The following is a 15,081-nucleotide window of genomic DNA, read 5'->3' on the forward strand; positions in this document are numbered from 1 at the left end:
TATATTTCTGGTAAGGGCTTGGAGGAGGAGTATGTCTCATGGCTTAAGTGCCACTCAGCGCTTAACACCCACTCAAGGTAGCTGTTCCACCCCTCAGTGCATCCTCCAACCAGCTTGCCTGTCTCTCCAGCAGCCTTCCATCTCCCACCCCTGACCACCCCCTCCAACTTCCACTTCCCTCTGAGGCTTGGAGGCTGCAGACCCCTGCTGCATGAGAGCTGTCCCTGCCAGTGAGTTCCCTAACAGCTGCCTGCAGCCTTACCAGATCCTGAGGGGAGGCTGTCCGCAGAGTTCTTCCCCCCTTCCCCCCAATCTAGCGCCCATTGTATTCCTGAATGCAACATGCTTGGCCCCTGGTACAAGATATAAGACAGGAGCAATGAGTTATGAACATCCTGATAGGAAGACTACAGTCTCATGCTGATAGGCTGTAAAGTTAGCTGCAATCCTATATTCCTTCAGAGCAGCAGTAATTTTCTCCTGTTAATGGGATTCAGGTGACATTTAACTGCTTTCCACAAGCCCCTTTCAGATTTTCACTGGCTTTACTATCAGGGGCATAGGATCATAACTCAACTGGCTACTACTTTGCCCCTCCCAATATAATCCCATCTCCACCAATTTTTGACCAGTTACTAAGGTCAGTTAGAACTCACTTAACCTCTTCATTGCTATACTTTGGCTGTCTAATGGATTTTCAGTATAATTCTAAAGATACTTTCCTGGAGTAAAGCCCCGCTATATAGATAGGGTTCTAAGTAGATCTGCTTAGGAATTTTCTCCTCATTCAGTTCTGTCATTTGGCTGGAGTTAAGTGGGAGATGGGACTACAGCCTTAACATACAAAAGGAAGAGTTCTGGAAAACTCAAATGTTTGTATGCTGTTCCAACGCTAATAAAAGTTTTGGGTTTTTTTGTTTGAAGATTTTCCCATGGATGAAGGCCTTTATCCTCACTTCAGTTCCAAGTCAAAATGTATAGATTAGGTGGAAGCCAAAATGTCGTTTTTTTCAACAATGGATTGTTCCCAAATTCACATAATAGTTTAAAATTAAGTTTGTATTGGTTGTAATTCAGATAAACTGAAAATGTAATTTCAGGGCTGAGTCACAGAGTTAAAATTTTACTCCTTTGTGTCTTTCAGTTCTGGCATGTGATTGTGTCATCAAAGTTTGCAATTACAAAAATTATCTTTTTGGAGTTATTTTTCATGAAGCTGAAAATGATGGTTTTCTGCTGTCACCAATACCGTAGTCGCATGGAGGCTGCAGAGACAAGAAAGAATATTTTTTCACCCACACACTCTTGTCAAGGACTATGTCATGCTGCCTGGGACAATCTGCCTGGTATACTATTGAGGGGGAAAATAATTCTGAGTGTGTTAATTGAAATATTCAGCTTAAGTCTTGCAAGCAAAGATGAAAGAGCAAAGTGTTCTGGAAGGTCAGTATTATTAGATGTTCAAATAGAACAGTTGCCATGAAACAGATTTGCTTCTTATTTATCATTCTAGAATGGTAGTTTTGTCAGTGGAAGGAAACAAATGTTGCTTGCTCATTCAGTTTTAAATGAATGATTGAATTTCGTGGTGGCCAACCTTTTGGCAATTTTATTTTTATTCAGTTTCGATCTCATGCCATCCAAAAGGACCTGCACAGGCTTCTACAAAGTTTTCAAAATCACATTTAAAAAGAAAATGCCAGAATAGTTATTGCTCTACAGCAAGTATTCTGAAAGCTTCCATCCATAGAGGTAATCCGTTTGAGACCAGAGTCTTCTTCCTCTGTTGCCACCAAGATAGTAGACTTCTATCTGGAAAGGAGGAAGAAGTAGGCTCTCAGGTGTCTATCTGTTCCTCTTAATTTGATTGGTGGCGGGGCCAGATTGCACCTCCTCTTTTCTTAGCAGCCAAAAGACAAATCCATCTGTTCACTTTGAATACCTCTGCCAAAGTGCCACTAATCAAGTTTGTGCTCCAGTTTGCATGACAGTACATAATACTTAGGGGTTGGCCTCTAGTTGGAGGGAAGGAGGAAGGACTGTAGATTGGGTTCTAAATCATACCAGAGACCTCCCATCCCTGGTTCTGTCCAGAAATTCTATAAATGATTAATCTTGCTGCCTGCAACACCTGTGGAATGTTTTCTCATGGATTAACTGGTGCTGAATATATTTCAATACTAAATATTAGTAAACGATTACTCTCCCCCCTAAACCCAGGGGCTTTCCGCATTCGTCCAAATTAGCACAATGGTTATTAATTGAAATCGCTACAGTTTTGCCATTATGCACAACTTCGTTGACAATCTGCAACACTCCTGAAACCGATCTGCAAAAAGCGCTTCGTTGTAGCGTTGAAATCCAAAAAAGTGGATTCACCCTCCGGAAAGCGCTACACTCCTGCAACCAATCTGCAACACTAGCGGGAAAGTTCTGTGCGTTACCATTGTTGCGGTTTCTGCAAAGTCCCTCTCCCTGGCTCTCTCCTCTGATCTTCCGGCGAAGCGATCGCCATTTTTTTTTCTCCAAGCGAGTGGAGATCAACACACCAGCGAGCCTTCGTTTACCCAGCAAGGCTTCCCTGGCTGCAGCCCCTCTGTTTAAAGTCACCAAGCACAAGCCTGTTTGCTGGTTTATTTTCACTTTATTTTCACACTGTTTTCGGCCGAAAATCGCACCCGTGAGGGGGGAGGATTTCACTCGGGGGGAGCGTGGCAACGATGAAACGGCAGCTCAAACACCACCTGCTAGCTGGATGGGTCTCTCCGTTGCAACGAATCAATGCATATTCGTTGCAACGGGTGTGTTTAAAAAAAAAAAAACTTCCTTAAAGGGAAAGGGGCTGTTTGGGAACATGATAACGGCCTCCCATTGGCTGCTTGATGGCCAGGGGCGGGACACAGCTTAGCAATAGCGCTTCCTGGCTAGTGATTTTTGCAGAGACCGGAACCCTGTGGGAAACGATAGAAACGCAACTGGATTCCACTACAAAGGCAGGTATGCGTTACGCCAAATTCCACTATTTAAAATGGCGATTTTTCGTTCAGCAAACAATTTGCTACATGGATCCCGGTGCGGAATGGCTCCCAGTGAGTAACTATGTGCACATATTCAGCTTGGTGTTAAAAGTGACAACTTCTAATCTGGAGTCACGTTTGATTCCCCACTCCTCTACATGCAGCCTGCTGGGTGATCTTGGAGTAATCACATTCCTGTCAAAGTTGTTCTCACACAGCAGTTTCTCTCAGGGCTCTCTGTCTCACCAACCTCATAGAGTGTCTGTTGTGGGGAGAGGAAGGGAAGGCAGTTATAAGCTGCTTTGAGACTCCTGGTAGTGAAAAACAGGGTGTAAAAACCAATTCCTCCAATTAGCAGAAATTACATGTGGCTATATTTGTCCTTTATCAATATGTCACTGCTTTAGTGGGTTGTTGGTTCCACTCCATGAGGACCAATTGAATCCAGTCCAAGACACATCCCCAATATCTAATACCTACTTTTGCATTCAGACACCTCAACAAAATGGCACAATCTACTGTATCAAATGCTGCAGATAAATCCTGCACGAGGAGCAAAGAAGCATACCTTTTACCTACTGAGGTCATCAACTAAAGGCACCAGAGCTGTTTCTGTTTCATGGCCTGGCCTGAAACCACAGCAGATGAGTTATCCAGAAATATCTGGTATGCTACTAGTCTCTTTGGCCAGGAAGAGCTGATTAGAGACTAAACAATAATTGGCCACATGATTATTCTGTAGGTATTTTTAAGTGGTGGACATATAGCTGTCTGTTTGAATGCTGCTAATAAAACTAATAGTGTTCTTTTGAATTATTAGACACCTACATTTTTTGTCTATAATCTTTCATTTTGTTTGAGGATTGCATTAGTTCCATTATAATGGAATCTCAAGTCTTTATACACATTTAACATCAGTACAATAGTATATCTGGCCCATGACAGTGTCCTAGTGTCCTGATAGAAGTTAAAACTATCTCTGAGTTTGGTGCCATGACACACCTAGCTAAATGTGAGATACAAGGGTAAGTCAAAAAGTATTGCTACGAGGGTTCTAGTTCATATATGCATGGGTTTATTTTAAAAATGTGTTTAAACATAGCTCTGTGATTAGACAGCTGCAGACCAGTTTTCTCAGTAATACACTTATCTTCGTCTCATTAGGGTGCTTTAAAAAACGTGAAAACTGCCTTGGACCGTTTATGCACTGGAGGTTTCATGCTGGGCTGCAGGCTGGAGTTTTAGTCATGGCAGGTTGCCCCACCTCTTCCTGCAACCACATGGGGGAGCATTTGGCCTGGTGCACCTAATCAGCCCCCGATCTGTGCTCCTGACGGGGGTGGGGAAGTGAAGTTCCCAGTGCATAAACGGTCTTGGTGAGAAAAGGGCCAGGAAAATTTGCCCAATGAATTTTTTTCCACCACGACAATGAACCTGCTCAGTCTCTGAGGGTAGCAAGTGCTGTACTACGAGAATTTTGTTGGGAAACCTTACTGCATCCACCCTACAGCCCTAATTTTTCCCCTTCAGACTTCTTTTTGTTCCCCAAATTCAAAGAACAGTTAAAAGGAACACAATTTGAGTCCCTTCAGGGTGCCTAAATTGCCATGTTGATGTGGTGTAAACTGAGCACAGAATTATTTGGGGAAGTGTTTGAGAGATGGAAACGCTACCATCAGAAGTGTATAAACCTAGGTGGAGGATTTGTCAAAAACAATTTGATATTTTTGTATAATTTTGTATAATATGATTTCATAGCAATACTTTTTGACCTACCCTCATATGTGTTAGCCATACCACAGAAGGCAACTGCATAAGTATCAGCCATACCATAGGAGACAATATGAGTCAGGTTCAATCCCCAAACCAGTTTTCATTGCTGAGGTTCTTCCCAGGAGAAAATGAAGTAATCATGACAATGGAAGTAACTCTTAGCCTGTATAAAATATGCTGCTTTTACTTCTGCATATTACAATCCATTTGTGTGCAAATTTCTTGTGGTGATGTGGCAGCGGGTTTGTCTTTTAGAAATTTAATCATATGGGACTACCACCCACGTAATAAATAGGCTAATCTGTAATAACTGAGGAAATTATCAGATAAGAAAGGGAAAGAGAGCCAGGGAAGACCCAAGGCCTTTCAAGTGCCTGTTGATTTGCCAAGCAGTTGATTTAATGGAAGAATGAGCCATTGAATAAACCTGAGTGGGATCCCAAGTAGACTTCCTTAGGGTTGTTGTCTCAGTCAGGTAATGTAGCTACAAACATAAATGAACACTGTACACGGGAGAGCAGTCCCTCTTTAAATATGTGTGGTCCTTCAGCTTAACTGCTAGAGCTACCCTAGAAGTGCTGCCTCATCTCTAATGCTTACATGCCTAAAATAATTCCTCGCTTACTCGGAAGCCTCATTGGCCAATCCAATAGCACCTCTTACTGGACCAGCATTAGATAGAATATACTAATAGATCTGAAGCAGCTACTGATGCCCTTTGGGGCAAAAATAATTAACTAGAACATCATTATGGAAAACCATGCAGTCTTCACCTATATGCAAGAGGCATCTAAAAGAAAAATTAAAAGAATCTCAATGAATCATGAGATTCAAATGGAATCTGAAAAGATGATTATACAAGAAAAAGCACACCTTATGGGCAGGATTTATAGACTTCTGCTTAAATATGAAGCTGAGGCAGAACAAGTGAAAACTTGGATGATAAAGCCGATGCAAAATTTGGTTATAACTATTATTACAATAGAAGGATGGATTCATGGTGCATGAAATTCAGACTAGCAGGAATGGCTAAACTAACAGACTTGGTGAACCATAGACCACCAGAAGAATTTCAAGAACATTGGGATGAATATCTAAACTATCTGTGAAACTTTCTATCTCTGTAATTTTCTGTAATCTTTTGAAAAATAAAACTTAAAAAAAAAGAAAACAATGCAGTCATATAATTGTACCAATTAAGTGACTAATTGTTCCGTGCCTGTTATCTTACAATATCCAGCAGGTAAAATATTGCCTTGAATCAATCATAACTTTTACTGAATCCGATGGCAACCAAGGAAGTCAGAGGGAAGAAGTGCTCTGATAGAATTTAGGGAAAAACTCAGAAAATTGGCCGTTGGAAAGCACAGAATTCCCCATAATTTCAATTGCTGAACTTTGAGGGCCTGTGCTGAGGCAGCTACATTGGTTGGCCCAGATCCAGTTCAAGGTTTTGTTTTTAACCTTTAAAACTTTTCACAATCTGGGACCCACGTATCTGAGGGACTGCTTGTTGCCCTATGCTCCCCGCAGGGCTCTGCAGTTTGTGGGTACCAACTTGTGTCAGGGTAGAGCTAAGAGCCCTGCAGGATTTGTCAGCTTTTTGCAGGGTCTGTAAGATGGAGCTCTTCTGCCAGGTCTACAGTTGAGGCCAGTGTAGGAGGAAGATCTGGTTGGGCCCCCTATCAGGAAGTATGCCATCAAGATGTATGCCACCCTTGACCATCTTGGGGGATGATTTTTGACATAGCCCTCTGCTGTCTGGGTGGCAGGCATTCCGTTTGGGTTTTTTGGGGGGGTTATTTTGTGTGGTTTTTATAGGGGTTTTTAGTGTTGTGGGACTTTATTATATTGTAATCCACCACGAGTTGGTACGCTGAGAGTGGCAGGTAAGAAATATAATACATAGAAATAGAAATGCTGAATGTCACACAAAAAGGAACAATATCCCCCAAGAATCCAATCAGTTCGCCAAGATGCGGCACCAGTAAGAACAGAGGAGGGAGGCTGTGTTTGATCCCCGGCCTTTCTTGCTGATCTCTGCTGGGGGCCTGCCTGGCTTCAGTCCTGGAAGTAAGAATGCCCCCCTCCCACCGCTCTGGACAATAATTTTGTTTTTTAACCACTAACAGCTTTTGGATTGCCAGGCAGCTATTCTTTGGATGCAAGTGCAGCCAACCTCAGTGACTGAGTTACAGTTAAAACTTGAGAACCTTATTTTGTTCTGCAAGAACGGAGGGCGCCAAAGTGCATTGACCTGACCCTTATAGGGAGGGGCAGTTAATAAATCCCATCATCATCGCCTGACTCCCTTAAACAAAATCAAACTCCAGAAATCTAGTTAGCATAACCACTGTTCAAGCATCACTGCTTTTTAGTTCTAAAACAGAGAAATCTGGTTCAGATGGCATGAAACGGCTCCTCCCCATTTTTTTCCTGCTCATGTAAACTTGGGGAAGAGAATATAAACTGAAAGTTCACTTCCAGCCATTTAATGACTTAGCCATTCAAAGGTATCATCTCACCATCAGTGCTTACCAGATCTATTCCGGTTGGTGTAGCATGCCATAGCTTGGTAACTATTGGGAGCTAAGTGTAACAGACATACTACACCCACTCTAAGAGCCTCTTGTGGCGCAGAGTGGTAAGGAAGTAGACATGCAGTCTCAAAGCTTTGCCAATGAGGCTGGGAGTTCAAACCCAGCAGCCGGCTCAAGGTTGACTCAGCCTTCCATCCTTCCGAGGTCGGTAAAATGAGTACCCAGCTTGCGTGGGGTAAAATGGTAATGACTGGGGAAGACACTGGCAAACCACCCTGTATTGAGTCTGCCATGAAAACGCTAGAGGGCGTCAGCCCAAGGGTCAGACATGACCCAGTGCTTGCACAGGGGATACCTTTAACTTTACATCACTCTATTAGCTGCCTCTCAGTGACGAAGCTCAGATCAAGATACAAGCTATCACATACAGGCCTGCCCTTACCTCCTGTTGCTCTCTCCCCAAGTCCCCAACAGACCCTACGACCTCAGATAGGTACAATGCTTCAACTTTATTAAAGGGGTCCAGAGACAATGGAGTGGTCCTTGTGGGATCACAACTCTTTGGACCAGTAGCCTGCTTGGTCCTTTGCTGCTGGGGGCGCCTTCTCAATGGCAGAGGGGAGGGAATGGCAGAGGGGAGAGACCAAGATATATGAGGAAAGGTTGGGGGACCTTGGTCTTTTTAGCCGGGAGAAGAGACGACTGAGATGGGATTTGATAACCATCTTCATGTATTTAAAAGGCTGCCATGTAGACGATGAAGCAGAGTTGTTCTCTCTTGACCTGGAGGGATGGACCAGAACCAATGGGATGAAATTAATTCAAAAGAAATTCCATCTCAACATCCGGAAGAAGTTCCTGACAGAGCAGTTTCTCTGTGGAACAGGCTTCCTCGGGAGGTGGTGGGTTCTCCATCTTTGGAAATTTTTAAACAAAGGCTGGATAGCCATCTGACAGAGAGGCTGATTCTGTGAAGATTCAAGGGGGTGGCAGGTTACAGTGGATGAACGATTGGGATGTGAGTGTTTTGCATAGTGCAGGGGGTTAGACTAGATGACCCAGGAGGTACCTTCCAACTCTATTATTCTATGATTCTATGAATGACCAGGATGCCAAATGTGTCTGTGAGCTTCTGCTGCAGTGTAAGTGCTTGATAGTATTTTAGCTGCACAGGTGTACAATCTCCCTGTTGGACTGGCATCTGCATATGGTCCAATACAGACACAGGAGCAGCCACCAATGTTCTGTTCTGGCAGAGTGAAGGGCCACTGGCAGTCCTGCAGGGGCATCCATGGGTGAAAGGGGCCCTCTATCTGATGGTCCAATGTTTCCATACTATCCTTACCTGAGTCAGCATCCCATTGGCACCTCCCTGTAATGGAAGAGAAATGGCATTAGCACCTTCAGGGTATTCTCCTCCTGGATGTTAGGAGCCGACACAGAGGTTGGTGGTGCTTGTCAGCCACCACAGGTGGGTGTGTTGCCACCTGGCTAGGAGAGCAGCCTAGTCCACAGCTATCCCTCAGGCTGGCCCAAATATACCTAAGTCTGTTGTATGGCATCAGGATGTGTGTGGGGGTCCCACTGCTTGCCCACCTGGCAGCTAGGCTGGGAGATGCCATGTCCAGTGTGGCTCAGCACCGCTTGGTAGGTCCGGGGAGGCGTGCTTACCTGTTCGCATGTTGCTCCCCTTGGGATCCCGGCAGAGGGCCTGGGGCACCTGTGTGGGCCAAAATCTCCGAGATTTTGCGGGTGCCACTTTGAGCCCACGGGGGTGGGGAGTTCCTACACTGGAAGCCCTTCGGAAGCCCCTTGGCTGTCCCCCGGAACGCCCACCCTCCCCGCCCGCTGTGCGGCTTGTGCCATTGTTCTCCTGCATGCAGGTGTGGCGGTGCGTGGCCGCTAGTGCCCTGCGCCCGCGCAAACTGCCTTCAGGCCAGCGCAACACCGGTGCAGGGGGCAGCCGGGGCGGTATTCCGTGTCAACCGCCCCTCCCCGCCTTGGCCTGTGATAAAGAGAAAAAGAAGTGCTAGTCTTTGAGATGGCACCACTCTCGCGCTGCAACAGGACGACGCCTCCAGGCCTGCTTCCACGGCCCGGAAATCAGCAGGCTCCCCTCGCCTCCCACTATTTCTGCAGCAGAAGTGCGGGAAGGGGGGGGGGGGCGGCGGTGGTCAGTCACCAGAAGTTGGGCTGCCGGACCGAGCCGCGTGAGGGAGTCAGCGGCCGGGTCTGCTTCCTTCCTCCTTCCTCGTTCCCAAGCGCGCCGCAGCCCCCGCCTGGTCCCTCCCCGTCCTTTGTGTGGGTGCGCGCTCGCCCTCCTCCTCCTCCCGCCCCCCCGAGCGGAAGTGACCTCGGCGTTGCCCGCCCGCTTGCCAGCAATGCCTGGCGGCGGCAGTGGCCGCGGCGGTAGCAACGAGGCCGGCGCTCGTTGGTCCGTTCGCTCAGTTGCTTCGTCACCAGGCGCCGCTGTGTGACAGACGCCCGCGGGAGGCGAGTTGGGCGGCCGGGGAAGCCGCAGCCGGGTGTCGCGCTGGGCCGAGGCGGCCCCCGGGGAAGGGCCAGGGAAGCCGCCTTCGCCGAGGCCGGTCCGTCCGTGGTCGAGCGGCGCGCAGGGAGAGGCGGCCATGGCCGGGGCCCCGGCCGCCGCCGGGCCGCCGCCTGCTCCTCGGCCGCCACCTCCGCCTCCGCCGCCGCCAGTGCAGAAGGAGCTGGTGTACAACAAGCTGCTGCCCTACGGCGACCAGCTGGAGGCCGAGGCGGACCGGCTCCTCGCCCAGATCAAGACCCACCTGAGCCGAGCCGTTCAGCTTCAGGAACTCTGGCCCGGAGGCCTCTTTTGGACCAGGAAGCTCTCCACGTGAGTGTGGCCCCGGGGGGAGAGGAGAGGAGAGGAGGGGAGGGGACGAAGGCAGCAGGAGGCCGTCGAGGCGCGGGGCCGCCGGCTTTGCCCTCTGGAGTCGGGGGTTGGCTGGCGGGAGAGGCTGTCCCGCTATAGGCGGTGGAAACGAGAGATCCGGGGCACCAGAAACGCCGGCCGGCTATTTCCCCTGATACTGAACGACCAGTAATGCAAATTAAGGGCTTGTGCCCCGATCCTTGCCATGTTTACTCGGAAGGAACAGTAGCATTGATTTCATTGGGAGGTATCCTTGTGGCAAGAAATGTTTAGGATTGTAATTCCAAAGGAGTTGCTCTGCTGTTATGTTGTAGCAAATAGCAAAAATGAACAGGGGGCCTTAAGCACCTTCAAGACAACTTTTTTTGAATTTGAAGCATCCTAGGATTCCTGCTTAGGCTTCTGCGGTGGCATTTTGGAAACTAGCATTGTACACTGGCTAGCTTTTAATGGTGGCTTGTCAATATGCAGCTCTGCTTTAGTTTTATTGCCAATTTTATTCATTGGGTTGATTCAGAAATAAGACCTGCTGCTGATAAGTAGTATGGATATTGATAGCCCTGTGGCCTGAACAGTTTAAAAGTATAATGTACTCTATTCATATCACAGAGAAAAGCAGTAGGTACTGGGGGTATGCCTTGTTCCAGTGTGTGTGATGAGATGCTGTATGCCTCCATGCTGTGTCAGGTGATAGGAACACATTGTGAGTACAGGTGCGTGTGTGTTTTAACCTGTGGTAGATCTGAAGATTCAGGGCAAGTAATAAAACATTAAGAAATATTCAGAACTCTTAAACATTTGGCCATGAGCAAAGTTCTTGGGAACCTCCTGCTTAGATGTCTTTCATTGAAAAGGGGAGTTGCGTGGATGGTGTAGCCTGCAGGAAGACAGTAGCCCAGCACAGGCAGAGAGGTTGAGTTTTTGGAAGTTCTGCTCCTCTGGGTATCCTGTGGCCGCTCAAGAGAACCCATGTTGTTATTGTTAGGTGCGAAGTTGTGTCCGACCCATCACAACCCCATGGACAATGATCTTCCAGGCCTTCCTATCCTCTACCATTCCCCGGAGTCCATTGAAGTTTGCACCTACTGCTTCAGTGACTCCATCCAGCCACCTCATTCTCTGTCGTCCCCTTCTTCTTTTGTCCCCAATCGCTCCCAGCATTAGGCTCTTCTCTAGGGAGTCCTTCCTTCTCATGAGGTGGCTATAGAGAACCCATAGCCTGGAGTAAATCTGAGTGATTTAAGAGAGATAAATAAAAACTGTGCTCCATCTCACCCCCCCAAGTAAGATAGGAGCATTTCAAAAATTTGGCATGTGAGGCAGGTGGGCAGCTTTATTCTAGCCCGTGGCTGCTGGTACCCAGGTTCCAGAAGTGCCCTAGACTAAATTAAACAGATTTTTTATTCCACTCCTTTTACATCTAGAATTTTAGGCCCATGCCGTATGTTTCTATTGTCTACCCCGTCTGCATTATTCCAGTTTCGGCACTATTTATATATAAGTGACACCAGTGCCTAGGGATTGGGTTGGGCTTTGAGTAGATGTACAGTTGCAACTCTGTTTTTGAAGTTTTTTCCTGGACCACGTGCCTCAGGGATCCTTCTCATAGGAACAAGCTATTGCTTCTTTAGTTTGAGCAATCACCAGCATGAGCTAATGTTTGAGAAGTTTCATCTTTCAAGGCTGCAAAGACTTACTTAGCTTTTGGAAATAACAGGTTTCTGTTAGCTTTAGTGATGAAACTAATTCCCTGAGCTTCCTAGGTATGCAGCTAGTAAATCATGCTCAGCTCATGGCTCCTAAAAATAGTTTAGTATTTGTGTTGCTGAGGTTAGTGTACAGGTTTTGTTCAATGACTAGAAGTTGTGTGCATCTGCCTAGGTCTTTTGATATCAGATTGTGAAATATCAGTATTTCTAGCCCAAAGGAGACAGGCCACACATGGCAAGATGAATTTAAGGAGTTGAGGTTCATGTTCTCCATCCCTCATACAAGCCTTGTCCTTGCTGTTACATGAGCAATTTTCTCTATATGCACAAAAGTTACAAGTGTGTTCTGAAAAGGCTCCAAGGACAAAAACACATGCTTCTAGTTCAAGGACAAGTTTGTCTTCTGGGGCTGTAATAAAACATTTTTGAGGCCATTGTGCTTTCTCACCTGAGCAATACTCTATGAACTGTATTAGTATGTTGTGAAAAAAAGCTAATTGCTGTCATGTACAGGGCCTAATTGGCTAATTGTGACTATAAACTCGGGTGGGTGGCTGTCCTCTTTATTAGTTGCCTATAAGAGGTAATGTCACAGGTAACCTGTTAATTTTCAGGGTGTTACTGTTTATTAAGCACCTGAACAACTGCGAGGAACTGGACAGTCAATAAAACAGGGTTCTTCCCCCATGATATGAAGGTTTTTGGACATTTTTTAATATTCATTACTTTAATCTCTAGCTAATAGAACCTTCAATGAAATGGATCAAGAGAATCAATTTCATTAACATTTCATATAGGTAAAGCAAGAAATCACAGATAGGGCAGGGCAAAATAGAAAACTTTGTTTTGAATTTAGTATCGTAATGCTGTGGACGCATTTTTCAGTGGGGGGAAAGGCAAGGTTATAAAAGGTTGAATTTCTATATTGTGCCTCTGCCTTACAAACAAAACTGTGAAGTTGGTGCCTTTCATTGAATCTTTAAAATCTCTTGCCAGTAACTAGTCCTGATGTAACAAATTGGTTTGTATATGAGTATATGGTTTGTAGATTTTGGGGGGTTCAAATGCATTTTTTCTGTCATTTATCCTGCTTTTACTGTTAGTTTAACTTGAGAATGGTTTAGTAGGAGCTCCAAGTGGTTTATTAGCCATACTCACTTTGTTTTAAAAGGGAGATACTGTATTTAATGCTCCCAGACCACCCCTTGCCTATCTGTAGTATACACTGAATTGGATTTTGTGAGTGGCATTGAAAAACGAAGAATGATATTTATCTCGCAAGTGTGGTTGTTTGTAGAGGGGAGATGGCAGCAAGATTTTCCTGGATAACGGTTGGCATTTTTACTATTAAGCTTATAATTAAAACCTTAATGCTAGTACAAATGGCTCTGCTAGGACATGCTCTTTGCTGCTGAGCTACAGCTTTGGCAGCGGCACAAAAAGATTCATCACCACTGCTCCATTTTTCCTTTTTAGCATGGATTTATTGTTCAGTCCATTCATAAAACTAGGAACGTGTAGTTGTTTATCCTTGAACCATGAACTGTGCTTCCCAGCTATTTTTCCGAAGGTGCAACGTGTGAGAACAGTCCTAAGCAGGTCTATTTAGGATCCTACTCAATTCCTTTCAAGGAGACTTAGACTCAAGACACCTTTATTGGCATAACGGGGGTTTATTTCTAGGGAAGTGTCTCGTAGGATGGCACTCTAAATGTTCCAGTTGACATCATTTAATGCAGGGGTAGTCAACCTGTGGTCCTCCAGATGTTCATGGACTACAATTCCCATGAGCCCCTGCCAGCGGCACCTTACTGCCTCTATTGCACTCCCACTATGACTTCCAGACTACTGTGGCCAGAGCTCGGGGGGGGGGGGAATGTTGCCTCCAGCCTGCTTTCAAAGTAGGCTTTGCCCTAAATAAAATAAATATCACAACTATTAACCTATGTAATTAAAATGAAGCAAAGCATAAACTTGTAATCTAATATCTATACTTATATTTCCTTTTGTAAGTCTTCCATTGGTGTCACGAGGGTGTCTTCATAAGTGACTTTGTTTACCAAGAGAGATTATTAGATAGAATTACAGTGGTAACTATGAAATGACTCACGTGGTTGCCTTATGAAACATTTTGAACTTGACTAGACATAGAGTGACACTGTTTTTCCTCTAGCCATCTGCTGCTACTTCACACTGTTTACTGGGAGGCCTGTTTTCTTTCTGGCTGCAGTTGCATGGCAGTGTTATCAAAACATGCTGAGGCAATGTCCAAGAAAAAGGCCTGGCTCCTGAAAAGTCCTGTAACTTTGGAAAGTGGCAATACCTGGGGGTGTTGGCCCTTTCAAGTTTGTATTGAGACAGCAGTTCACTTTCCATTCTGCCCTTATAATATTAATATATCATTGGGTAAGTAATGGGAAGATCAGGAGGTGTGTTTTCTCATCTTATGCCAGTCAGTTCAGGCTGATTGTCTGGATACTGGCATATCTACATTAGTGGCTAATTCATGAGATTCCTGCTTCCATTGTCCACTCAGAGATTCCCACATTTCGCACTTTATATATTTCATGATGATGATGGCGGCGAAAGTCCTCAATGGTGTACATAATAAGAAGAAAAAGAGTAGGTTTCTGTACCCTGTTTTTCTCTGTTTTAAAGACTGATAGAGACGTACAATCTCCTTCCCTTCCTGTTTCTGCAATGGGCACTTTGGAAGGTAGGTGAGGCTGAGAGAGTTCTTAGAGAATTGTGACTGGCCCAAGGTCACCCAGCAGGCTTTAGGTGGACAACTGGGGAATCACACCTGGTTCACCTGAACAGAGACCACTGCTCTTAACTACTACACGATGTTGGCTGTATTTATTTTTAAATTTTGTATTATGCCGTGCCTCAAATCATCAAGGTTTTGACATGAAAACACCAATCACCAACTAGTAAGATGGTCTATAAGAATAGCACAGACATTGAAAGTCACTGAGTGGTTGAGAAATTTCAGTGGGACTCCACTCCTGTCTCAACCGCTGCCATCAAACAGGGAAGTTTTTATATGAAAATGGGGTCTGAGATCAGACTAGTAAGACTGATCATGCTTTTATGAAGGAGTCCCTAGAGCCATCGGTTCTTTGGTGGGTTCGAAGTGGCAC

General features: G+C 45.5%; 1 protein-coding gene and 1 long non-coding RNA gene across 11 annotated transcripts in view; one reads left to right on the forward strand and one right to left on the reverse strand.

Annotated features, from left to right (window-relative positions):
- Positions 1-286: 286 nt before the first annotated feature.
- LOC143835883 (uncharacterized) lies at positions 287-9,642 on the reverse strand. 8 transcript variants are annotated; one of them, XR_013230378.1, is made up of 3 exons: positions 9,002-9,639; positions 8,676-8,702; positions 287-1,265 (listed from the first exon to the last, which is right to left on the reverse strand). It is a non-coding gene; the product is annotated as an uncharacterized LOC143835883 (long non-coding RNA). The 8 variants fall into 8 exon arrangements; XR_013230393.1 differs by lacking the exon at positions 287-1,265 and adding an exon at positions 1,281-1,812; XR_013230392.1 differs by lacking the exon at positions 287-1,265 and adding an exon at positions 2,625-3,279.
- Positions 9,643-9,689: 47 nt separating this feature from the next.
- PSME4 (proteasome activator subunit 4) overlaps positions 9,690-15,081 on the forward strand; it is a 96,872-nt gene continuing 91,480 nt past the window's right edge. For 2 of the 3 annotated variants that reach the window (XM_077334252.1, XM_077334261.1), the window contains exon 1: positions 9,691-10,190. In XM_077334252.1, coding sequence (XP_077190367.1) covers positions 9,958-10,190 — 233 coding nt within the window. In that variant the 5' untranslated portion in view covers positions 9,691-9,957. Of the gene's footprint in view, positions 10,191-15,081 lie in introns of all 3 variants that reach the window. The other variant, XM_077334243.1, reaches the window with a different exon arrangement.

The sequence above is a fragment of the Paroedura picta genome, chromosome 1, assembly GCF_049243985.1.
Source record: "Paroedura picta isolate Pp20150507F chromosome 1, Ppicta_v3.0, whole genome shotgun sequence".
NCBI lineage: Eukaryota > Metazoa > Chordata > Lepidosauria > Squamata > Gekkonidae > Paroedura > Paroedura picta.